This window comes from Telmatherina bonti, assembly GCF_933228915.1.
Source record: "Telmatherina bonti genome assembly, chromosome: 14".
NCBI lineage: Eukaryota > Metazoa > Chordata > Actinopteri > Atheriniformes > Telmatherinidae > Telmatherina > Telmatherina bonti.
Window position 1 is genome coordinate 35808494 of NC_136612.1, and position 27240 is coordinate 35835733.

Genomic DNA, 27240 nt, shown 5'->3' on the forward strand with positions numbered 1-27240 from the left:
CCAGGATGAATGCATGTGAAAATAATAAAAAAGAGACGGCCAAAAGAGCGGGAAAGCCACCGAAGAAGATCAGTTTTTATGAACCAGACCGCGGCTCACCAAGAGATAACCCAGCTGGGAATTGTCTTATTTCAATCCACAATTTAGCTCTAAATTCATATTGATTGTTATATTGTAACTTACCTTGGACACTATAATAAGCAACATCTTAGACACTCTGTGGTCTCTTATCACTGGGATTAATAATCTTAATATACTGTCAGCTTGAGGTCCACATGTTGATTTCCAGGATGTTTTAAAGAAAAGGGAGTGGAACCCTCACTTGGAACTGTGTGTGTTTTACTGACAGATATTGGTTCAATTATTGCTACATTTGGGGTTCGGATTAGATTTTAAAAATGGGATTTCAATAAAATAAAAGTTCTCTTCCTGAAAATCTCTATTTTCCAGGTATTAGATTTAAAATGGGTCTGAAAATGTTGTTCCCTGCAGAAACTCTGTTCTCACTTCATTGCAGGTTTTAGAATGGAATACTTGTGTTGACAATGTGCTGAACTGTTTTAGTTGCTCATTATTTACAAATGAAAACTGTAATTATTGGGATGTTTTTTCTTTTTTAAACGTGTCTCTTCCTTTTCTTGACTTGTGCTTGCTGCTGTGTCCCTGTAAGGTAAAACATCTGCTGTGCTCCAGGTGGTGAGCAGCTGGAGGCATTAAAAGCTTTTCTGGACAAAGTGGAACAGATCCAACCTCAGGCTGGTCCTTGGGCTCCAAAGAACAGGTCTGGGAAGCAAGAGCTGTGTCCAGGAAGTGGCCTCTTCTTGTCCTCCACTCACCTGTCTGCAATCCATGCAGAAGCAAAGGACTGCCTTCGCTTATTCCACCTTCTTTTCAAGAACTTCTTTCCTGAAGCGGAGTGCCGACATGCTGTGGCGTTTGGGAAACACGGAAAGGTGCCAGATGGGAAGACAGTCCTGGACCAGTTCAAAGTCAGTGGAATTTGAAGGAAGTATATGGCTCATTTGGTAGTGAATGATTTCTGGAAATGTTGTGGAAAAGTTGTGGAAATTCATCAGCAGAAATATCTGGGAAGCCAATATAGAGAACCAAAGTCCCCCCCACAGAGGATCCCTTGGGATCTTATTGTGGGAAAAAAAACTGTGTGACAGTGAATCATGAGACAACTAATGTTTTGATCCTGCTTGAATTGTCATGAATTCCACATCTAGATTTTCTTCCTTCATTTTCTACACGGCTTAGTCCAGTTAAGCTGGAGCCTATCCCAGCAGTCATCAGGCCAGAGACGGGGTTCATCCCAGACAGGTCGCCAGTCCATCACAGGCACGTATTTCTCAGTTTAAAATCTACATTTACAAGTAAAAAAGTTCGTTAGCACACACTCAAGAAGTGCCTGAGTAACGTCATTCTTCCCAGAGCTGCTGAAGCAAGTGTTAACGCTAAACCCTGTGTGTTTTGTTCCGCCATGTGGTCACATTGAGCCCTGTTTTTTCTTTGCTTCAGCTGAAAAAGAATAGTTGTCACAGCATCAACACGTCAGAGCTCGGCTGCTAATGCTGATGGATGATATATGCCTGGTGGTGACCATGCAACTATTTAGTCTCGCTGCCACAAATGAACATCAGCCACATCTGACAGCTTTTCCCAGACTGCCACACATATTGTGTAGGATTACATTTAGTTTACTGGCCCGTTTCACCTGACTTTTTTCTTTAATCCTGGAAGCATTTGTAGGGATATGAATAATGTGGAACTGCTGATGCAGTTCATGGGATCAGAAGTTAAGTTGTCTATGGCTTTTCACTGCCCTACATATAGGGGTGTCACCATTCTCCAAATGCTTTATTCAGCTTGATTCTTGATATTTTCACTCTGCCACTTTTAGTTTAGTCTCATCTAGAACCACTGGTTACCGTGGCAACTGCTTTAGTTTAAAACGTCTCAGAAGATGGTCTGCATGGCGTCATGAGTGATATTTCTAACAGGAAATAAAACCATTTTACTTGACAAGTAATCAGCTAATAGTTGAAGCTGCAGAAAATCAGTTTGTCATCAACATAAGATTTAGTTTTTCAGCAATGTTTTACCTTCCCCATGTACTGTTTAGCATGCATCCTACCATCAGCTTTTTCAAGCCAAATAAGCAGCATTTCTTTTCCAAACATGACCTGGAGTTTATTTCTAGTTTGTTTTCCTCTTCTTCTTCTGGCCCTTCTCACATTAATCACCATATCTGGCCAAATCTGATGGAGTTTCTGAAGTATTCCAAGTATTACATCCCTACTTTTAATGTTGGGATTGTTTCAGTGTCCTCCCAGTTTGACTGGATTTCCTTCTGTGTGAACCAGAAAAATATTAGAATGTGAATTTTGGATCTATGGAGGAAAAAAGTTCTTAATACTTAGTGGAAACTGCTGTTCCATGATAAAATGAGTCCTTTGTGTTTTTTCTTTGCTTTAATCTTGCAGCTTACATCATGCGCTGTAGTACACTGGATGGTTGGACACCGGATGAGAAAAGTAAGCTGATAAAAGTCTTCATAAACAAACGCTGCACAAGGGCCACAACACTGTAAATGACAGAATGTGGCATACTGAGACTTTTTTTAATGAGCCTGTTCAGAAAAGCCCTTGAATGCAAATGCTGCATGTTGGCCTCAGAGACTCTTTGACTGTTCAGTGTTGTGCATTGCTGTAAAGTCTTGTTGACACTGCTCATAATGCTTTCAGAGAATTGTTTCAAAACACAACTTTCCAAGAAGATGCATCTTTCTAGTTCCCATCTTATAATGATGACAATGTTAGAAGAGCTTTTGCTGTCAGTAAACGCTCTTTAACTTTCTTCCATTTGTTGTTCATGTCATTGTTAACTTTGCAACCACTTCAAATACTCAGCAGTCGTCAATTTTCAAGTACAATGACTATGTTGGAATTTAATAAAGATGAAGACTCCGCTTCAGATTTCTTTCTTCCTTTTTTTATGTGAAGTCATCTGCCATGTGCTGTAGAAGTAGAAAGCCTGATGGCGTTGGGTACATCTGCTACATCCCTCTGTCGTGTGGTAAAGAAAGAGTTCACCACCGTTGTTTTATTGCTCTATCATGATGTTATTAAGTGCATGGTCTGTGTTTAGGATGGTAAATCCAGTCAGGTGGGAGGAGAAGGTCACATGATTTAAGCATCCTGATAGTAGGACCTCAGGTGTGTGTGTGTGTGTGTGTGTGTGTGTCCAGTATTGCTCAGTTTCTTTTCCAAAGGAGAAATAAAGGAGCCATTAAAAGCAGTGCAGTGAAACTAGCAAGGAATCTCCCTAAAGTCTCCAGTATGACTCCCTCTAGTTATTCTGTCTCACCTATTTCTCCTGGTGAATTTTAGGAGAAACATATGAGAAACATTTTACAGCAAATAGAAACTAAAATGAGGCTGAGATGAGAATCTCACATTTGTCTCTTGAGCTCTAAAAGAGCAACCTTTGAGCAGTAAAATTGTCCTTGCCCCCAAAAGCAGCATCTTTTTAATAGAACTGGATTTTGGTGGACGACTGACTCAAATAGACACAAATATTATTGTAAACTCAGGCTCTATTAATGTCTGCAAAGAAATCCATTTCATTCAGTTTCAGTTCAACAGTAGAAAAACAGGAAAATCTTCCTGGCAAAACTCAACAGTCTTCAAATGAAAAAGTCATTTGAAGTCATTTATCTAAGCGCTCCAGTGTAAAACATGTTCCAGGACTTTTAAGGTGTAAAATGTTTCCGTCCACACGCTTCATTAATAAACATGAACATGTGACAGTAAAGCCCACTGTGTTGTGGCTTCAGTCTGGTCCTGCAGCAGAGCTCATCACCTCCTGCTCTTCCTGCAGCTGGAAGCTGGATGCTGCAGGAGGACCAAGCTTCTAGATCAGCCGTCTCCAACTGCGCTCATCCTGCAGCTTTTACTGTTTCCCTGCTACAACACACTTTATTTAAATGAAAAGCTTCTCCAGCAGCTTCTCATCTTCTGCACCTGCCTGTTAATGAGCCATTGATTTGGGTCAGGTGTGTCACAGCTGGGAAACACTAAAACCTGCAGGGTGGTAGCTCACGAGGACCGGAGTTGGAGACCCCTGTTCTAGACTGTTCTTCTGGACGGGGGAGGAGCTTACGCAGCCGTTGCTGCCGCTAACAGAAGAGGAAACCATTCGGACTTAAACCTTCCTCACCAAAAGTCTTCAATAACACTGTAAAAAGTTGCTCAACTTGTTAGTTGCTTTTTCTTTAGTCACTGGAAGGATGTGAAATATCCCAACATGAAGCACCAAAGTACTAACGGAGGTCCTCCGTGTGCATCAGTGGAATTGTCGTGCACTGAAACGTTCCGCAGTTAAATGCTTTAACGTCTTCACTTTTCTGGAATTAATGCTAATGAAGGTGTTAAAGTCCCAGCCCTAGTTTTTACTTTAAAGTAGTAATTGCTTTTATTAATATTGTGACACTGATGAAGAACAAGCAGATTATTTCTTCAGCCAAGACATAAAGATCTTGTCTTTTTTATTCCAGAAGTGCAGACAGTGATGAGGCAGCCGCTCTGAGATCCAGAATGGGACCACCGAAGCCAGAACACCTCCGACCCCTCAGCTGACTTCATCTGCACACCTCCAGTAACGACGCAGCTCCTACACACACCTGACAAGGTGTGTAAAATGACTTGACATCTCCAGAAAGCATGGCTGAAATGGTCCATTTCTTTCTCTCCTTGATGTCATTCCAGCAGGGAGCGAGGAAGGTGGTCCACAGCTGGAAGAGCAGCCTCCTCCTTCATCTAGTCATCATCAGACGTGGACATTTCACATCAACACGGACTGTAAAGCTGCTTGGAACTGGACGGAAACAGCAGCTCATCGGAGCACAGCTTTATCTTGAACAATGGACTCATTGTTGACCTTCTTGATGTCCAGGTCAGGTGTTGATGGTTTCACTAAAACCTGCAGCTTGGCTTTCTGATTTTAAAGCACTGCAAACATTTTCATCTGTCTGGAGACTTTTCTATTCTCAGCTGCTTATTTCTGGATTTCTATATATAGCATGTAGAAAAATGATGCAATGCCTGCAAAGAAGCTTCACTTTGAAGATGATTTCACATCTTTGCTTTTCTGTTGAATGGCTTTGGGAACTTTAAGTTGCTGCAACGTAAACCTGCAGTCTGTCAGTGGAGGAAGAGGAGTTTGCTCAGAGCTCCTGCTAACTCACCTGGAAGCTGTCAGAAGAGCAACGTTTCTTAAATTGCTTTGCTAACATAATTCCAAGCTGTTTCCTCCAAACTGATGGACTTTTAGACGTTGTTAGCAGTGTGTGTCCCATTGAGCCGACTCCACGTGTGCTGCAGCAGATTTTTCATGCTGCTCAAGTGTTTGGTCTCATTCTGTTCCAGGTATGTTTGCTTTGTTTTTGCTATTTCTGCACGCTGTTAATGACTTCAGCATTTCTTCTCAAAGAAAACTGTGTTCATCTGGTGGTGTGATGCTCTTCTATTAAAATAAACTTGCAGGAGATGGAAATGTCGTTTAAAAAGCTTGTGCTTCAGGATATGTAAGACCAGGATTTTCTATGTGTCTGTCTGCTTTTGGCTGCCAGGAAGTTGTGCTGAGAAGGCTGTTGGATCTTTGTTTCATGCTGCTGAACTGTTTCATCTGGTCTGTGCCAGAATAAATTCGCCACCTGCTGGGCGGAACCTGAACGTCGGCGTCCTGGTTAATGGCACAACGCAGAGGGGCAGCTGTGGTCCCAGTGGGATACTGGACACAGTTAGATACACATTTAAAAGTACTCTGGCGGTAAAATCCTGCCTGAGACTCCAGAGCTGGACTGTCAGATCCGGTCTGAGTCCCAGGAGCAGAAGGTGGACTTAGAAAACCCGTCCAGGTCTCTGAAGTCCTGCATCATGTGGAAAGCTGCAGGTGGAAGCTGGAAGGTGCGTTTCCTCCTGTGACCAGCAGAGGGCAGCGTTTCTCTGAGCTGCAGTCTGAACAGAAGCCACTGATTTATTGGAAACTTGTCTTATTATTGCAGATGATTAGAAGACATGAAATCAACAACATTTACATCCATTTTTATCTGATGGATTTCCCTTGTTTTTATTCATATAGTAGAAACTTTACACATCAGATTTTAATGAGAAATGAAACTTTCTAAAGTGATTTTCATGCACAGGGCAACACAAAGTGCTTTCCATTATAAGGTCATCATAATGTGATCCATTCCAGGTGGACAGCCCTCATCCCCCCATGAGGATAAAGCCACCAGAGCAAAGTTCAACAATCCTCTGAGCTCCACATAGCTTGATATGAGCCTGACTGCTAAATGCCTCTGGAGTCCATGATGTTGGTGATCACTGCTGCATCTTCTGTGTCAGAGACATTCAAAGCTCTAAATCTCTATTGATCAGCAGCAGAAATGACAAGTAGCAGCTCCAAACAGGATGAAGGACACAATGTGGCCTCAAACAGCATCTCTTGGTGTCCATTAGCTTCATGTAGACGGTGGAAAAAAGCATGTGGACGTTTCCCAGCTGAGTCCGAGTCCTTCAGGAAGACATCAGAGCAAATGGAGGATTACGGCTCTTTTGACACTTTTCTCTCTCTGAAGAGATGAGAAGGAGAAGATAGAAAGAAACAACTGCTGTCTCCAAAGCACTTCTGTGGCTTCAGTGTCATGAAACAACGTTGTGGCTCTGCTCCTTCTAGTCTGGAGACGCTCTGTTCAGGTGGACGTGTCCACATGTTGGACTTGTCCTTTCTTAGTGTAGAACAAAGTGTGTATGAGTCCTACAATGTCCATGTCTGCATGCTGTAAGACCATGCTGCTCTGACAAGCTTCATCCTCTCAGGGTGGATCCTGCTGGCTTTCCACTTTTCATTTCATCCTGGAATTAATGTCATGTCTCTGGAAAAGCAGCTCATTTCCAGCTTTGTCCAGTCTCTGAAGTTTGCCTGCACATCTGCTCTGCATCAGTTATGTGGAGAAAAAATCACCTGAACATGTCTGATACTCTTCAAAACATGCAGTTAAAGCAGGAAAGGCTTCCAGCTGTCACATATACTGTAGGAAGTGACACAAATGAAGAGTTGGAATTCAGCGTTTAGTCAAAGGTAAAAGCAAAGCAAGCGAGACGTCTTGATCTTATCTGCATCTTGGACTTGGAACTTGTGAAGACGAAGCCCAGCAGCACTAAAACTCAGCTTTCTATGCTGTAATGAAGCTAAAACTGCTGAGTAAAGGTGGGACGAGTGAAGCCAAATGAAATGTGATCAAAGTTCCTTCCAAACACTGTCCTTTTGCAGACAGCCAGGAGTTTAGCTATACAGGGGACAGAAAGGTTCATGCTGATGAGGGTTTGCAGATTGTCCTTTGATATGGCAACTTTAGGCTGTCCACTAGCAGTGTGGAAAATCTCCACAGGAGAGGAAACAGCTCTTCTTGCCTCTTGCAACTGAGTTAGTGGAAAAAGATGAGAGATGGCAGGAACAACATGTTGAGGCAGTGCAACAACATGAGCCTAGAAGTTCTACTTTCTGACTTCTAACAGAGTTGAAATAGTCCAGATCCACAGGCTGGCGCTGCAGAACTTCATCAAGTCTTCTGAGCTTTCTCTCCATAAACTGCCTTCCAATCAGCTGTCTGGGATTAAAAGTCAACACAGAAAATTATTCCTCATCTTTTCCTTCTTTATCTGGGAATAGATGAGATTTTTTTCTTTAATACATGACATACATGCAGAAGCAAATTATTCTTCCAGTATTTAGAGGCAGCCGTTCATCATTTCCCTCTGGCTGGAAGATATTTTCCTTTCCTTGGTTTTTTTACTCTTAATATTCATTTACTAAATAGAGATGAAATAATCCATCAGTTCAGACTGTGTGATGAAATTCTTTCTTAAATATGAAGAAAAGCATGATTGGAAGTATTTCCAGATGTCAGCAGAACACACTACCTACTCCATCTATGAAAGAAGCAAACCTAACCAAGTCAGTTGCAGTTAAGTATCACCATTATAAATGTGCACAACAGATTCATCACATACACACATCAATGTTACCGTTTTGGGCTCCAACAATACTGCCCTTGTCCTCCACTTAAATACCTAAACTGCACGTAGCAAAAGGTACTTTATACTATCCTGGAAACATGATGCAGGATGAGATTTTTAATGAAGTGCAGAAATATGACAAGTATATAAAAGTGGAGACAGAATAGAGATATGTGATCACAGCTGCTCCAAGTGGCTGGACTCTTTCTTCACAAATGGTGAATTAACTACTGACAGAAGGTGGACATCACTCTGCCAGTCCTGTAGAGTACACACAGCAGAACACAAGAAGTACTGTTAACATGAAGAAAAGAACTATCAGAGTGTGTGTGAGTGTGTTGCATGGTTGACATGAAGACTTGATGAGTGACATTTCTTTCCCAACATAAATAACTTGAACACAGCCTTTAAAAAAGCCTCACATGCTTTTTATTTCCACTTAACTGTGTTGTTTTGTGTGATAGAAATGTTCTGTGTGCAACATTGGACCCCTGATAAAAGTGGAAAAAGTCATTTCATTCATCTTCTTGTCACTTTCTAAGAACAAATTCAGCCTGGAAGAGTCTGACAGTCAAGTTAGATTTACTAAAATGTTCAAAGTTTTGTCCAGTAAAAACTTTTGGACACATGTAGAATTTCTTTGGAATCAGCAGAATTTTCCAGACCTTTATCTGATACTGTATGTTCCATTCTGTAACTATGTGGGATGTATATGAAGGAGACACATGGACACAACACTGATAGAGATACATTTTAGGTTGCATGGAAAAGTCCAGGTCCAATAAGACATATGAAGCAGAATGAGAAATATGGCCTCACCTCATCATGTTCCTCTGCTGCAGACAGATGCTCCATGCAGTCCTTGACATGGAGAGCTAGGATATGCAGAGGCATGCTCTCTTTGCACATCGGCCATGTTTTTCCATTCAGTTGCATCAGGAGGCAGAGGAGGAAGATGAAGGTCCTGCTGAAGTGGAACAATGTGCAAAAGGGTCTTCCCAACACCTGAAACACTCCGGATAAGTCTTCCAGTATAACCATCACCATCAGGAGGAACTGCAAGCAGTTTGCTTCCACCATGGCCACCTTTTTAAACAGACACTTTAGCATCTATGAATACATGAAGAACTGAATGAATTTCTGCAGCTCTCTTCAGAAACTGTTGCTCAAAGTGCTGTAGAACTATAGAAACAACATCCATAGTGAGCATGTTTCAACCTCATACAGGCAAGAAGTTTCTTTCAAAAAAAGTCCCATTTCAGACCTGAGGCTTTGTGCAACAGCCAACCTTCCACTCCTCCACTCTGGAATATTCTTCAATGAGGATTTTATTGATCTAAAAGCAGCACATATAGAGGATAATGTGCTTCAAGTCCAAAGATTTCCTAACATTTCACAACATATTCACATTTCACAGACATTCCCATCAGTTCCAACAGTAGAACAGAATAATGCTTTAGTTAAACACCTCCTGGTCATTTCACACAGAAAATGCTCTACAAATGTGCAGACTTGCTCTAAAGTATATGATGGTTCATTTCAAATGGAAATCTAGTTGTTCCAGTAGCATTGTATGATCCATATCCTCTGTCAAGATGAGGGAGCTCTTTCCCAGGCCTGCTTGGCTCAGCTGAAGCTCTTCAGTAGCAGGAGGAGTGTTGCTGCAGCCTTTATTCACTAAATACACACACACACTGACTGGCTTTGAGCTTTTGGGCTTCCGTTGAGTCGTTTGTAAGGGAGAAAAACCATTTTTTCCTTTTCTGTTTGGTAGAGATGGGATGTTTGAAACGGAAGCACCGAAGCTTGTTTCCTTCAAATGAGACGGACTTGGTCGAAACGCTGCATTGAAGCCCCGTGAAAACTCTGCCGTCACATGACCGATGATGTGTGGCTCTTCATACGCTCCAACGAAACACCGGAAATGATGTAACTGATTCAAAGCCTTGGCGGTACTGGTGCCGTGTTGTCTGTCGGAACGAGAAACGCCCGGTGGTCCCTCCTGCTCGCCGCTTTACAGGCCAAGAGAGCATTAAGATAAAGAAAAAACTTTTAGTATGGAGAGTTCTAGTGGAAGAAAACCATCACGTGTATGGAAAAACTTCCACCTTGTGTCACCCACAAAGGAAGGAGGAGAGTAATATGGCAAAAGATGAAATAGTATTAGATTACATTGTACTTAGTATAATTGTAGTCATGTAGTATTGTATTATATGGTATTGCTAAATATTTCTCTTCCACATTGGCTAGGATAACGGACAACAGAAGATTAGTTCATATTAAAATATAAAATTTCATCATATTGATGGTGTTGCTGACTGAAGTATATTTTACATATTCTGTCATTTTTCATCAAAGGTATATTCTTTCATTTATTCTTATTAATCATATAATCAATAGATTCTTTTATTTTGACCTGATGTGACTCTATAACTGAAGTAAAAACGGCGGAAGAGCAGTTGTCCTTCAACTGGTAAGTTGGGGGATCGATTCCAGGCTTCCCCTGAAATGCCGAAGTGTCCTAGGGCAAGACACTGAACCCCAAACTGCCCCCCGATGTGCCTATCGGGGTATGAGTGTGTTGAGTGAGTGTATGGGTGAATGTGACAAGTAGTGTAAAGCGCTTTGAGTGGTCTGTATGACTAGAAAAGCGCTATAGAAGTACAAGTCCATTTACCATTTACCACAAAGAGAACACAGAAGAAGCAGAAACAGAGTTCCTGATGAGAGAAGTCAAGGACAGTGGCTGCACTGTCTGAACAAATCTGATATTAGATTTAAGAGAAAAAAATGACAAGACTGACTAATCAGGAAGTGTAATCTATCATTCAGAAATCAGGAAAAAGCATCTGAACAAAATTTAAGATTGTTCTAAGCACTTCTTCCAAACCATCATATCTCCCAACAAACTCATTTTGACATCCCTGTCTATCATCTTATTTCACAGCACACACACTGTCTACATCATGTTGGAAAATCTAATGAATAACAGGACAACACGTTGAGCCATAACTAATACACTGAGAATATAGAATGTTACAACACTTAGAGATGACGACCCCTCAGGGTGAAGACAGCTGCAAGACTGACTGGATTTTCTCTGTTGGAAGTTAAATCAAGTTGGAGAAATGATTAGATCGTCACCTGTAATAACTACAGCTGACCACCAGATGTCACTGGTATGGTCTTTTATTTTATAAGGCTTTGAAGCTTTGACTCTTTTTTTCAACACAATCAAATAGAAGCCTTAAAAGCTTCACAAGGCTTCATTGAACCATCTCTACTTTTTGGCAAAGAATCCAGGAAATGACCGACATGACAGAAGTAAGCATGACTGTATGAACTGACTTCTTCAAATGAAAATATTGACCAAAGATAATTCTTCCTAATAATTCAGTGAGTAAAAAGAGCCTAAAACCTTGTCGTCTCGTCCTGCACTGTGGCTTTGGGGGTTTGTGCCGATCCCGGTGATGGTGGAGCTGTGCTGGGGTTGGTTGTGATGACATCTGAGGTTGCTGAATATTTTTTGTTTGCGTAAGAAATGGTGCAATCACTGCAATATGAACACGCACAACAATGCAAGCTGTAGACCGATGACACGTCAGGATAACGCACGGAAAGCATCCGAGGAGATGGGGAGAAATGAATATGCATTCCGTATAAGTGACACAGAGATGCCGGTGTCGCATTCCAAGAGAAGAGGTCTGATGGTCGACGCGGGTACCACGTCACACATCATCACAGACATTGCCAAGTTTAAGGAGTTTGACAGCAGTTTCCTGGCGGGGACGCACTGCATGGAGTTGGCTGACGGCTCCAGGAAAAACGGAGTTGCCAAGGGGAGACGCGACACAGAGGTGTGGCTGCGTGACAGCAATGGGAGGAGCTTACAGACAACACTGAGGAACGCTCTCTACATTCCTACGTACCCCCAGGATATCTTCTCTGTGAAAGCTGCTGCCTCAAGCGGTGCCACAGTGGTTTTCAGAGAGGGTGACAGTGTTCTTTATAAAGACGGGACCAAATTCCTCGTACACGTCCACAACAAATTACACTATCTGCACACAGCAGAGAATGAGATGAAAGGCAGATGTAATGAACCAAAGAAATGTTGTGAATGGGATGGATGTTAAGGAAGAGGGGAGTAAGCATACCCCATTTTGTGAAGTTTGTACTCAAGGGAAGTTTGTCCAGACAAGAAACAGGGGACCTGATGTAAGGGCTAAGGGGCCACTTGACATGGTACACACAGATTTCGCTGGTCCTAGAGATCCAGTGTCTCCAGATGGTCATAGATATGCACTATCGTTCACAGATGATTATTCCAGTGCAACATTTGTTTATTTCCTGGAAAATAAAAGTGACACGGTACAAGCCACAGAGAAATTCTTAGCCGATACGGCTCCTTATGGCAAAACAAGACGAAGGAGGTCTGACAACAGAATACATGAGCAAACGGTATCAAGCATTAATGAGCAGGAGTGGTATTAGGCATGAGACTTCAGCCCCATATTCACCACACCAAAATGGTACAGCTGAACGCAACTGTAGAGCCCTGGTTGATATGGCCCGTTGCATGCTCATCGAGAGCGGGTTGCCAAAGATGTTGTGGACCTACGCTGCTGTCCAGACAGCTGTAGTAGTGAGGAATAGGTGCTTTAACAATCGTACCAAACAAACTCCTTTCTATATGTTAACAGGTAGAAAAGCCAACATTGCCAGCATGCAGAAGTTCGGACAAGTGTGTTATGCATACAAGCATCATAGAGGCAAACTGGACTCTAGATGTGAAAAAAGGCATTTTTGTTGGATACGACAAAAACAGTCCAGCCTAGCTGGTTTACTATCCTAGTAACAGATAAATCCAAAAACACAGACTTGTAAAGTTTGAACGGAGAATAAATGACATCACTGAAGACATGTTGGATGCTGAGGAGGATGATTTTGTTATCCAAAGTAAAAGACACTCAGTAAAAAGCCCACCAGTCATTGACCCACAAAAAGCAGAAAACCAAAAGGTGGTCATTGAACACAGTACAGTGGAGTGGGATTCAGACCAAATAAAAACTGAGGTAGAAGAAAGAAGACAAAGACAAATCTGAAGTTAGGAGCTATCCTGTAAGAGGACCAAGCCGGATTATTATGGGGACTATACTTGTTGTTTTGAAGATGACATGGCTAATGTTGACTCCTGTTCTAGACTTCTATGTGATCTACCACAGACATACAAAGAAGCGACCACTTCAGTTGATGCTGATAATGGGTTAATGCTATGAATGAGGAAATGCAGTCACTGAAAGACAATGCAACATTCACCCTGACCACTCTTCCTGAGGGCAGAGATGTAGTGGGGGGGAAATGCCATGAAAAAGAACGATGATGGGACTGACTAATACAAAGCGAGATGTTGCTAAAGGTTAGCGTCAAAAGAGAGGCGTGAACTATGATGAAACTTTCTCTCCATGACCAGCATTAGAGTTGTTGCACAAAAAGCAGCACAGGAAAGTCTGATTGTTCACCAAATGGATGTAAAAACAGCATATTTACATGCACCAATGGAGTGTGAGATTTATGTGGAAAACCTGAAGGTTAAGAAGGCATACGTGAAGGAAGTGGTAAACTTGTGTAGAAATGGAAGAAATCTCTGTCTGGCCTAAAACAGTCAGAGTGAAATTGGAACAAGTTGTTGCATGACTGCTTGTGTGAGACGCAGTTTGTACAAAACCCAGATGATCATTGTGTTTATAGAAAGTTACTGGAAAAGAGACGGTTCACATCGTCATACGGGGAGACGACCTGATTATTGCTGCCAGTGATGAAGACGTTTTGAAAGATGTTAAAGAAATGTTGAAATTCAAGTTTAGAATGAAAGATCTTGGTAAATGAACATATTTTCTAGGCATTGATTTGAACAAAGTGATGGATGCCTGAAGATGTCACAATGTAAATACATCCAGAAAATACTGGAGAGATTCTTTATGTTACACTGCAAGCCGAGAGCGCCCCCATGTGAGCAGAAGCTTTACTACAGCGATGATGCTGAACAAATGAGTGATGTGAGAAAATATAGAGAAGCAGTAGGAAGTTGAATCTATCATGCAACCTGTACAAGGCCAGACTTAAGCTTTGTAGTGAGTAAACTGTCCCAGTACTTCACTGAACCAAGTACTGAACAACGGACAACTGTTCAGCATGTTTTAAGGTATGTTAAAGGAACTCAAAACAAAGAACTCTGTTTTGGGAAAAGCAAAGACGAGAGCCTAAAATATGCTTCCAGTGATGCCAGTTGGGCTGCTGATGTAGATGATCAGAAAAGGACCACAGGGTATTGTGTTAGCTTAAACAACAATGGCCCACTGGTATCATGGAGAACTAAAGGACAACCTCCAGTGGCATCGTCAACCTGTCAGGCTGAATATATGGCATCGGCTGCAACTATCCAAGAGTGCCTTTACCTAAAACAGCTTTTACATGCTTTTGATGGTCAGGACTACACATGTGTTGTTTATGAAGACAATCAAGGTGCTGTAGCTTTAGCCAGGAGTCCTGGAAACAGACAACGTTGGAAACATGTGGATGTGAAATATCATTTTGTGAGGTCAGATTACCTTGGAATACTGTCCAACAAATGATGTGGTCGCAGACATATTGACAAAGCCTTCAACTAAAGTCAAGCTGATGAAGCTTGAGATGTTTGTGTTTGGAGTCTGAAATGTTTTATTTTGCAACTGGGCTACATGATGTGTATGTTTATATCATAGATTCTGTTTGTATGTGAACAAGTGGGGGTGTTGAGATGTGCTCCCATCCTAACTTGTCACAAACCTTTTTCTAAGCAATGTTTGTTTGTTTTTGTTTTGACACCATGATCACGTGTCACACCTGATGAGATGATGAATGTCAGGTGGACTAAATAAAAGTGCTGCGTTCCCGCAAACATGTTTGGTTGACAGAAAGAAAGAGTACTTGTGTGCTGTGCTGATGTTCACGTTGAACGCTGTGTGGATGAATTCTGCTAACAATGGTGACCTGAAAACTGTATATATCTTCTTCTATGTGCCTTTTTAAGGGTTCCTTATCCCAACGCTTCTCTAGCACCCATCACACACAGCAGGTTCTGCACTTTTACAGCTCAGAGGGTTCTCACTTCACACACTTTGTCCCTCCAGAGACACCGTAGTGAAACTGTGGCATAAATGCGGCAGCTGCCATGTATGTGGACCCACAGCTAGTAGATATAAACAGATCATTGTAGAAGAAGAAAAACAACGGTTTAAATACCAACAGAAACAGTTTCTTTTCTCTCATTGATCTTCTGTTTTGTTACATGCTGCTAAATTTGAAGCATCATGTTTTCTGGTTTGCTTGTCTTTATTCCTCACTGACATGTTTCTCCAAACATTCATCATTTTGACCAGTGACCTGGGATTTCTGCTTCTATTCAGGTTTAAACCTGCACATTTTTACTTTTCTCTGTGAAGAGATACAGATTGAAACATGGGCTGATATCAGTGGGTCCATTTAACTCCAACATGTTATAAAATCTTGGATTTACACTTCATTTCAGCTCTAATGAATTTGCATGTTAATATATGTGACAAAATGTCTGATTCTAATCCTGCATGGTGTTCTTTGTCAGTGCTTTCAGTTTGGATCCTTCATTACGAGCATCTTCCAACCTGTTGCAACGGTTTCACGGTGAAATGAGAGAACCGGGAAAAATCACTAATAAGACATTTCATCATGTTTCATCCTCTTTCATTCAGCTAGATAAAAAATGAAGTATTAACAGTTTTGTTAAACCCTCCCGTTTTTGTGCTCGACGCTCATTTATCCAAAACAAAGTGATGCATCGAGTGCATCCCTGCAAACCCAAATCCGTCACACATCAGTCCAATATGATGGATGGAAGAAAACTGAAGCCACTTTGATTCATGTTTTGTCTCGGTGCTTGATTGGAGGAACATTGGAGGTGATTTTTCCTACATTTGGTCCAGTTTTGTGGGTTAAAATGGATCAGAACCGTTTGGTGTGGATGTTTGGAAGAGTTCCAGAAGGGTTGCAGCGACCAGCAGGGGCTTTAAAATCACAGCTTTTAACACGCAGCATGAGTCTTTAGAGGAGAAAAGTGTGTTGGATGACTCACTAATGTTCTCTGATATGATTCAGTATGAATATACCATCCTCATTAATGAATACATCAGAAAAAATCTTGTTAATGTGTCCACTGCAGTGACACTTTACATGAAAGACTTCATGAAGATAAAATTATTCATTTGTTTTCTTTTAAATCATTTCATCTTGTCAGTTTTTCCCTGATTTCAAGCTTTATAATAATTATTGATCTGCAATAATAAGACAAGTTTCCAATAAATCAGTGGCTTCTGTTCAGACTGCAGCTCAGAGAAACGCTGCCCTCTGCTGGTCACAGGAGGAAACGCACCTTCCAGCTTCCACCTGCAGCTTTCCACATGATGCAGGACTTCAGAGACCTGGACGGGTTTTCTAAGTCCACCTTCTGCTCCTGGGACTCAGACCAGATCTGATAGTCCAGCTCTGGAGTCTCAGACTGGTAGCGGGTCCTGCAGGTCTGCAGGGACCATGTCCAGTTCTGTCCAGATCAACGCTGCAGCTGACGGTCACGTCATCAATTATTACTAAATATTTAAACATTGTTTTATTTATTTATTTTTACTGATATTTATTTATGTAAAATAAAGTGAAACATGTTTCTTTCCAGACTGTTTAAGATTCAGCTTCATTTGTATCAAAACAGAATCTGGAATAAAATGAGAAAAAAATTAACCAGAGTTTCACCTGAAAAACTCACAAGCAGCAGATTGTTATAAACAAGACACTTTCTATGTTTCATTGTGGATCTAAACTGCTGGATTCTTATCAAAAACACCATTTTTAATCAATTTATTTTAAAAAATCCAAAAGAAAAGGAAAAAATTGGAAAACTGCAGAAATATTCAGGTGTAAAATTATGAACATATTTAAACAAAAGTTTCAATATTTTTTAGAGGGTGGGACTTAATAAACAAAATAATCAGAATACAGACTGTAATTAATTCATTTTAAATAATCACATTTTAATGGCAGAAAAAAAATGGCCTAAAAAGAAACTTTTTTTTTATTTAAATGGATTTTAAGAATTTTAACTTCAATCATTTAGTAAAAAAACAAAAAACAAAAGATAATCTTGGAAACAGGCTTTGTAATGAATGAATCTGGATGAACAGGACAGGACTGGAACATTGACAGGAACCACAGTGAGCGTGATGGAAGTCACAGCAGGACTGTGGAAAACTCTGGAATGTCAGAGAGTCCATGTCAGACTGACGTGGCTGAACAGTTTGTGAACTGTGACGATGGTGGAAAAGTTTTTAGAAGATCTAAAATGATGAGACAGAAGAATCCACACAGGTGAGACGGCGTTTCCCTGTAAAATCTCTGCTAAACGTTCCACAGAACAGAACATGTGGGCCCACAGCAGAAGCCAGAAGACATATTCATGCAGAATATGTGGTGAAAGTTTGGCTCAGCGTAGCAAAGTGACTTGTCCCAGCAGAGTCCATGCAGGTAAAAAGCCTTTTAGCTGCACTACCTGTGGAAAACGGCTTTCTTCTACAAGTCATCTGACTGTTGATATGAGAAGCCACACAGGTGAGAGGCCTTCTTCCTGTCACACCTGTGGAAAATGTCTCAGTGGGAAGCGTCCACATGCCAAGCCACAGCGGCCAGAAGCCGTATTCCTGGAAAATATGCGCTAAAAGTTTCAGCCAAAGTTCCAGAGAAACAGGCCACATGGCGGGACGCCTCTCCCCAATGACGTGCAGGGAAACGCTGGAAAAGCCCAACTCCACGTTCACATGAGAGCTGGTGGCCCATCAATGCTTTGTACACTAAAGTGATTCTTTTCAGATGCTCACTATGATTGTTTCTATCAGCTGGAGGAGACGAGCCTCTCAGAAGGCTTTCCAGTCTTTTCCTCTTGTGGATGTTTTTCTGCTGGAAATACAAAGAGACGTCAGCAGAGAGGAGGCTCCTCAGCTTGTAGCGTCTGTGTCAGTGATGCTAGAAATGTTGGCCTTTGTTTTGTCTTCTTGTCCACATTCAACTCTCAGCTGTGTCATGTTGTTGGGAATTCCTCCCACACTTTACTGAGACATGACAAAACGTCAGCAGCAGTGTTCTGCAGCAGCGGTGTGTTCTAACCAGCGTGTCGCGTCTGGATCACCTTTTCTACAACATTAAACACAGCCATCAGACAAGCGGACGCTCTCCTGTCCTTCTCATTAAAACAAGACACTTTTCAATCAATAAAAGCCCTTTGAATGTTTCTGGCAGTTTGCTGATTTCATCTGGAAAGTATTGATAAGTGCGTGTGATCGGCCACTAAGTATGTGTACTGGAATAGTAAGACTTAAGATCTTCAGCTGGATCTTTCTGCTTTTACTGACAACACAACACTTGTAGTTTCATACTTTCATAGATTGTGGATCAGTTTGATCAGGTGGAACTGATCCACAATCAGTGTTAGGTCCTAACTGGACAGACGGACGTCCCAGAAGTGGGACGGACTTTGACTTGTTTGACTTCCAAGCTAATGACGACGTCTAACCTTTCTTTTCTTTCTTTAGGTAGAATTTGAGAAAAAGGAAGAAATGAAAGTGAAAGTAATTCCAGGAAGCATCAAACATTCGAATGAAATGCTCTGAAATCATTTCACTTTCTGATATTAAGAGCGAAATAGAAGAAATAAAGACTGAAATGATTGTGAGAGTTTTTATTGAGATAAAAGGAAACATTTGGAGAATGTGACACAAATCAATAATGCATCTTTAATTCAACATGTAACTGCAGCCGACATGAGCTGAACACAACATCCTGATACTCAGTGTGAAGCTTTGACTGGAAACAGACAGAAAAACAACATGTGGATCCTGGAAGAAGCTCAGCTTCCATCTTTAAAGGACTGAAGAGGAAGAAGTTTCCAAGAATCATTTAGAAGAGTTTCACACATAAACTGAATCTGAAAAGATGTTTCTGAGTGAAAGAGACAGACATGTACAGCCTGAAGCATCTGTTCATCTCTGACTCTGCCAGCAGAGTCTTTACACTCCACACAGAGACACCCAGGAACCAGACCTGGAACCAGACCAGGAACCAGACCTGGAACCAGACCAGGAACCAGACCAGGAACCAGACCAGGACCAGACTCTAAACCCAGCATAGAGAGGATGAGTGAATGTGGTGATGAAGGTGTGGAGGTGGATCAGGGAGTCAGAGGAGACTCTGTAGAAGGACAGAGAGCCAGCAGGACAGTCCACATACACTGCTACTCTGTTAGAGACAGAGGAGGAGGAGGAGGAGGAGGAGGAGGAGGAGATGGGTGTTTCTCTGTTATTGTGACAGACAGAGTAGCCTTTAACATCAGAGCATCTCAGACTCCAGGACTGATCATTACATCCAAACACAGACCTCCTGCTGATTTCTCTGTAACTCACTGCTATATGAACGACTCCTCTCCACTCCACCTCCCAGTAGCAGCGACCAGTCAGAACATTTTCACACAGCAGCAGAGGATAAATAAATCTGTCTGGATGATCAGGATATGACTGAAGCTCCTCCACAAGCGTCACCTTCCTGTTGTTGTCAGACAGTTTGAGGTCTCTGCTCACTGTGTTGACGTCGATGGTGAGTGGACAGGAATCTGATGGAGAGAACAAACACAATCCAGCTGCACTTATTGATCTATTGATACTTTGATGTGACTGATGAATGAGTGATGGGACGGTGTGAAGATGGTTGAATGTGATGAATCCAGTGAAAAACACACTTACACTTCCTCAGACCTGGTCTCAACCATGCTTCTCCAGCAGGCTCCACCCTGAAAGGAGGAGGGGGGTCAGAGCATGCTAACATGGACATGACATGTCTCTCATTTAGACCCAACCACAGCACTGCTTCAGCCATCACCTTCATCACTACTGATAGAATCACAGCTTTAGATCAGAACAAACTATTGTGCTGCTTTATTTGTTGACTTATCAAAAGCATTGTGTGTGTCTGATCGGGAGGACCGGGATAATTCCTGGTGGGCCGGACTTATGTTTGGGCAGCAAGGGCCGCTGGTTTTCCTATTTATTTATTTATCATTTGTTTATCACCAAGCATCATTAGACTGTTAATAACAAACCTGCAGACAACAGAGCAGTTTTTATTCTTTATTCATAAGGATTAGATCTCCATGGACACTAATTTGCTTGATATTTAATATTCAGAAAAGGAAATTCTGATGTAAAGAATAGAGTTGGAGATTTCCCCTTTAACTCTGCTTTTTATTTTTGTGAAGTTGTGATGAAACTGTTTACTTACAGTGAAAAAAGAGTTTATAGTGTTATTAGAAAGTAAAACTCTTTCTATTATCTTCTATTTAATGTTTAATATTTTATGTATGACTTTATCTTTAAGGTTTGGACATCTATGAACATTTATTGAACAGAATGTAGATTCTGATTTTGTTCTAAAAGATGTGTTGGAGATGTTCAACAACATCTGAGTTGAAATAAATCTGAATTATGAAACAATCCTTACTTGCACTAAATTGGAGATATTTTAGAAAACTAGACTGGATTAAAAGGGGTTGCAGAGCAGTGTGCAAGTGTAGACTTAACATGTAAGGTTATCATTGGTTGGTTTTAAAAGGTCATAGTGGGCTGGTCTGAGGCATAAAACTCCAGGGCTGAAAATGAGTCCCACTCCAGATCTGCAGTTGATCACAATATTCTGCTGAATAGATTACGCAATCTAGGTTTCCATACGAGTGGCTGTGATTGGTTCTCTGACTACTTATCGAGGCGTCAATGTGTAAAGTCTGGTTGTCACGCGGTTCTGTGCTCTTAACAAGGATGATGGTGCAGTCATCGCTCCGTTGAGGTGCTTTATTTACAACTCCTCCTAGGGCTGCTCCATTATGGTCAAAATAATCATCACAATTATTTGGACTGAAACTGAGATCTGGATTATTTAACACAATTCTCCATTATCTTTAACAAGATGAATTTATTTAACATTAAACAGGCTTTTAAACAATGTCTTTAGGATTCCACATCTTTTAGAAAACAAACAACATGAAGCTTTGTCTTGACAAAGTGCAAATACTGATGTAAACTCAATAGATAAATTTAAACTATGTTGTAGTGAACTTCCACAACCTACTGCCATTATTCTACATTGCACCTGCAGCCGGAGGCGACTGGGAGACTGGCCGCCGGGTGCTTTAGGACGGGGAGAGGCTCCCGCTGCTCCTTCCTTACAGCAACTGCAGAACAATATGAGCCTTCAAGTCAGTCGCCAAAACACCAGAAAAGTCTCCAATAACTCCAGTAAAAGTCGCTAGATTTGTCGCTTTGAACAAAAAAGTCACCAAGGGGGTTTGAAAGTCTCCAGATTTAGAGAGAAAGTCTCCAAGTTGGCAACAGTGTCTGAATGAAAGCAAAGCGGCTGTGGGAGGAGTTTACAGCACAGCGCTGCAACGCCAGAGACGCTCGATTAGCAGCTGAAGACAGCAGGAGAGGAAACTGCAGAGAGGAAAGAAATCACACCCTTTTATTTTTATCATCGTTGGAAACCCAGATCGTCACTGAGATTAAAATCTGATTCATCTTCCAGCCCTAACTCCTCCAAAGTGCAGCAATATATACAGTGTCCCGTCCCAGTATGTACAATATTTACAATATGTACAAGATCTCACCAATAGTTCTCTAGATGCCAGCTTCACAACACACATTCCAACCTACTCGCCACCCTGCCAGCTCAGAAATGAGCTCCTTATAAACATCAAGCTCCTCCCCTAACAGGAAGCTTCCCAGTTACCACAGATAGTAGGCTTTTTCTGAAACACCGTTTGTTCTCCATAACAAATATGCATACCAAAACATTCCACAAAGGAAACACATTTAAACATTCCCAACATCAGTAGAATCATCATAACACAGGTCAAAATAAACAGGATTATTCATGTGATACGGCGTTTCAGTGCATCACGTGACGGTGACGTCACTGCCGCATTGCGACAGGTTGACGTCTTAAACGCGGCCCGAGCGTTGCCTCGGTTTTCACAAACTACCAGCAGGCCTGGAGATGCACGGTAAGTAACTGTCCAGCAGCTTATTCCCAGTATTAGTAAGGAGACAACTGGGTGTGCTCCCCTAATGATCTGCTAACAGTAGGTGGAACGTCGGGAATGCGGCTGCTAACCGGTACCGTGGGTGTGTCTCTGGTGGCGTGATGGTCCTCAGGACCACCGTCAGGTAGGTACAGGTGTGTGTGTGTGTGTGTGTTTGGTGTCGGTCTGCAGGGTGTGTCACAAGGCTTCTTTGTCACACTACTAATTTTAAGTTCTGACATCGTACCTGTAACTAAAGGTGTACCACCAGGGTCTGTATCGGGACCTTTTCACCGTTTCTGTCTCGGGCCGATAGGAGCTGCCTTTGTATTTTAGATGTTTGTGACCAACGCATGTTTTTATCTTTGTGTTTTTAATGCATGTTTTTCTGTGGTTTATGTGTTTGTTTTTATGGACTTTTTGGCCATGGATTATGAACAATGGAGTGCAGCTCCGCCCTGTTACGTTTCCCCTTTCCCAATTATGGTGGATTGGTGGACAACAAAAAGGACTGATTCAGCAAGAGGTGAGACCGATCAGCGGAAAGAGATCCCTTGGAGCGCGGACAACCGGCAATGGAGAAACGGAAACGCCTGCTTCAAGATAAGTAAAGGGACGAACCAAACCCTTAGGACATAGTGTGGATGCGTTAAGAAAAGAGACAAACAGTTGCCGATTATCTCACTCCGGGTTTCTCTTGGCAGGACTTCAGACTCTTGGCACAGCGGGGCCAAGCAACGCGGACACCGCAGAGCAAAGAGATCCTCCGCTTGATGCAGAAGGAGGAAGGACTTAGCGCCGTCGCACGCCGCCACACACATTCACAAGATGCTGGTTCGCCTTCTAGGATTGTGGACAGGGGCTTACAAGGGACTCATAAGGACCGGGTGCCCTGTCCCCTCCATTTATTGGGTTGGACTATTTTATTTCTTTTATCCTTTTTAAATTCACGTTTTAGCTTTAAGTAAGAGAGTGAATAAACTCCTTTGTTTTTAAATTCCACTGTCATTCGTGTGTGTGTTGGTGTGGCCCGGGGATCAACTGGAAGTCACAACTTGTGACATATTAACAATATAATTCCTTCTCTTAGTGACTGTCATGCCCGCTGATATGCAGATGACACTATCCTGTATTGTACTGCTGACTCCATGGCCACAGAGAAACTCCAGCTTTCTTTTAATATTCTTCAGGAGGCTCTTATCAGCTTAAAGCTGGTTTTAAATGACAAAAAGACTAAATTGATGTTATTTTCCCGTTCCAGAAACATGGACGGCAGCAACACATTTTTATTTTTATCTAGCAGGGACGGCTCTCGCATTCAGCGAGTCACTGAATAGAAGTATGTCGGCCTCTGGAGAGATGAAAAATGAACCTTTAGGTACCATGTCAATGCTCTTGTCTCCGCTCTACGACCCTCTACGGCTTCCTGTATGGGAACAAATCATACCTATCCCTAACTGGCAGGAAGAAAACAGTTGCCTGTCTTTTTATCAGGGTTGGATTACGGCGACATCATCTATAGACATGCAGCAGCAACAACCCTCAAACCTCTGGACTCCATCTACCTCTCTGCTCTCAGATTTCTTACCGGGGAGAGCTATGACACCCACCACTGCCTCTTCTATCAGAAGGCTGGCTGCTCCTCTCTCAGTGACAGATGCAGGAAACACTGCTATTTTTTATTTTTAAGGCTCTGACTGGAAAACTGCCTCCATACATTTCATCCCTACCAGAGAGGAGCTGTGGGTTTGATCCCAGTCGTTCCAGTAGCCTGACCTCTTTAAAGTCCCGTTTGTTTGAGTCGGGCCTTCTCTTTTAACGCTCCAGATACATGGAACACTTCAGTAATCTCTGGGACTGGAGATCATCCCACCTTTTATTGATTTTAAATGTTTCATCTGGATTTGTTCTGATTTTATTGTTCTGTGTTTATGATGTGTTGCTGTAAACTCGTCGTCCCTGTAAATGAGGGAAACCTCAGTGACTAACCAGTTCAAATAAAGGTTAAATAAATGAGTGACAGCTTGTCATTTCTGGGAGCACATGTATAGAGAAGAAACTGACTGAACGGGGGTGAAGAGGGTCTGGTGTGAACGAGACGGGAGCTCATATGCAGGCTCTGAAATAATGGCACACATTGATGGAAAGATCAGTTAGCTGACAGGAATAAACCTGCAAACAGGTTAAGAGGATAAAGTAGTGACAGAAACATGATGGAAATACTTTAGAAGAAGGAATCTGAAGTGAAATGTGTCCAACAGGCAACAATACAGGCTGTGGAAATAAAAAGCAGCATGATGGACTGAGGCTGCAGCAGAGGCCGACCGATGGAAGAAAGGTTGGAGAAAAAAACTCACTAATTCTGGAAAGAAGAGCAGAAAAACCAGATCACACATTTAGGAACTGATCAAGCTTTGATGGATCTTTCTGTCGGTGAGAAGCAGGAGCTTGTCATGCAGATAAAGCTTTTCATTCTATAGATTTTATAAAAAAAGAAAAGAAAAAGTCACGTTCAGAAGTTCATTTTTCTGACGGCCTCATTCACTGACAGTTTTTTTTAACTTGTCCAGCATGAAAGCAGCAGAATGATGGTCTGGCTGCTGTGTTCTGCTGAGCAAAGAGGAGCTTCATAGATATAAAGATCCCCTTCATCATTTAAGTTTTTATTTTATTAGTTTATGTAGAATAAATGTTGGTTTTACTGAGTTTCCATGGTACAGCTGGACCTGAGCGGAGAAGAAGACAGAACAAGGATAGAAAGAGAACAGAAAGGAAAGTAAACAGAAGACAAAGAGGAGACAGAAATACACCAGGAAGGAAACACTGCAATCCAATCACAGCTTCTAGACCATCTGCTGCACCTGTACAGAGACATAAAGGGCGTCTCATGGCCCCCCCAGGAAGACAAAGTCAGCAACTGAAGGAGCACCAGAGATGAACAAAGTGGAAAAATGGATTTCAACTAAAAGCAGAAACACACACAGAAGTAAATGAAGGGAAAATGTGTGTTAGTGAGTAAACCTGCAGGACGACTCAGTGACTGTGTCACATGCAGAACACACGGAGTGAAACGTGTTCGCACAAGAGTCATCATGCCAATGTGACCCCGCCTGCACAAAGGTCAGAGGCAGGCCAGGAGGACCCTGAGACCCAACGGTAGCCACCCCGACCACAGACCCCAGCCCCCCACCCTGAAGTCAGCCCAGCGCCCGGCCACAAGGGGGCAGAGGGAGGCCCCGGCCAGAGCCCCCCCACAGTCAGTGGGCACAAGCCCCAGGGGGCCAAGACCGGCAGATGTAGACCCTGCCGGGTACCAGGCACCCAGGGTGGACAGGACACAGGCCCCTAAACCTCCCTACCCCACAGTTAGGGGGCCCACACAGCGCCCACAGAGGACTGGGACCCCCAGCTGACCACCCAGCGGGGGCCAGTCCACACCCCGGTGCACCAGTAGACTGGTCAGTGACACAGTTTTAACGTCTCTCTTCACATCTACGAGCGTTGCCAACTTTCAGAAGTGGACATAAGGGACGGCCACCACAGCTCCTCGGGGCCATGACCACCACGGCCCCCCTCCCACAGCAGTGCTGGCTTTTATGTTGTGTCTATAAAGTGCTGTTAATTAGGCTCCATAAAGCCGTAATAACATGCTTCCATATTTAATATATAACAGGGAAATATAGAAGAAAAAACTGCAGAATCAGTGAAGCTGGTTACTGAGAAGCTGCATGATGGAGCATTTGGCAGCAGCTAGGGATGCACTGATCCACTTTTTGGGAGTTCCGATCCGATACCGATATCTGAACTTTGAATATTTACCGATACCAGATGTGTTTATGTCAACATTATTGTGACTATGGTTATTACTGCTGTTATAACTGTGTAAGATTTCATTAGCTTGTAATAAATGACCCATCCTTTCTGAAGTTACCTCACCAATACAAATATAATAACATTACAGATCTCACAGTTTCAACAAGTTTTATTCTGATTCGACACATTTTACCTAAATACAACTATAAATGTGTGGTTTTGAAACAAAGATCCAGCTTTTAGTGTCGTGTTCCTCATCGCATGCGGCTCACTGACTCGTGAAGCAGCCTCTGGCTGTCTGAAAATGCATCTAAACAAGTCATAATGATCCTCAACGCTGCAGTTCTCTCCACAAACAAGAGCTGCAGGCTGCTTGCAGAAACTTTGCTGTCCTAACGGCCCTAACTGACCCTGACAGGGTTGCCAGTTCTGGCTGATTTCAGCTGCAGCGAACTCCACCAAAGAGCTGCTCCGTCGGTAGCTCCGTATATATAATGAAAAAGAAACGCCCACATTCTGGAGGCATTATTGTATTTTCACCAGATACTGTTGCATAAGAATGCCATTACTCCGTGCAACATTTAGGATAACCATTCCTTGCTAAAAAGCTGAATGTTACTGATTTGGCAACGTAGCAGGATACGTAGCGTGGGAACGCTGTTTGTCTGGGGGGTCTGGCGGTTCTCCTTTTGTCTTAGTTTATTGAGTTTATTGTTGAATTAATAGTGAGGATCACTGTTTTAGTGGAACAAAAAATGTCACATTTTAACATTGAAGGCATTTATTTCTTTTAAAACACATCTGGAACATGTCATCAAACACATCTGTGCTAGCTTGATACTGGTATCGATACAGATACCAGTATCGGTTGTGGTATCGGCACACTTTTATTAATACCAGGTACGAGTACACACGTTTGGAATTGAGGGATGCACCAATACCAATACTGGTACTGGTATCGGTGCATCCCTAGCAGCAGCAGCAACTAAAGCAGGTCTGCTTGTGTGGAGGGAGCAACAATGAACTTTTAAACTAGAATCCAAACAAACTGAGAACTTAATGAAACTATTAAAATAAAAATTCTTTTAAAAAGAGAAAAGTTTTCTCTGAACAGCATTTATTTATTAACTGTTAATCCATGAGTCTGACTTATAGTTAAAATGGACA

The 27240-nt window shown here is 42.2% G+C and overlaps 1 protein-coding gene across 1 annotated transcript in view; it reads right to left on the minus strand.

The window, feature by feature from the left end:
• Positions 1–17714: 17714 nt before the first annotated feature.
• The window catches only part of LOC306765686 (uncharacterized protein), a gene marked incomplete at both ends in the record, with an annotated part of 45102 nt that continues 35576 nt past the window's right edge, over positions 17715–27240 (minus strand). Inside the window, 3 exons of the mRNA XM_079253170.1 lie at positions 17715–17778; positions 19305–19803; positions 19934–19980. Of these exons, the coding sequence (XP_079109296.1) occupies positions 17715–17778; positions 19305–19803; positions 19934–19980 (610 nt within the window). The remainder of the gene's footprint in view (positions 17779–19304; positions 19804–19933; positions 19981–27240) is intronic.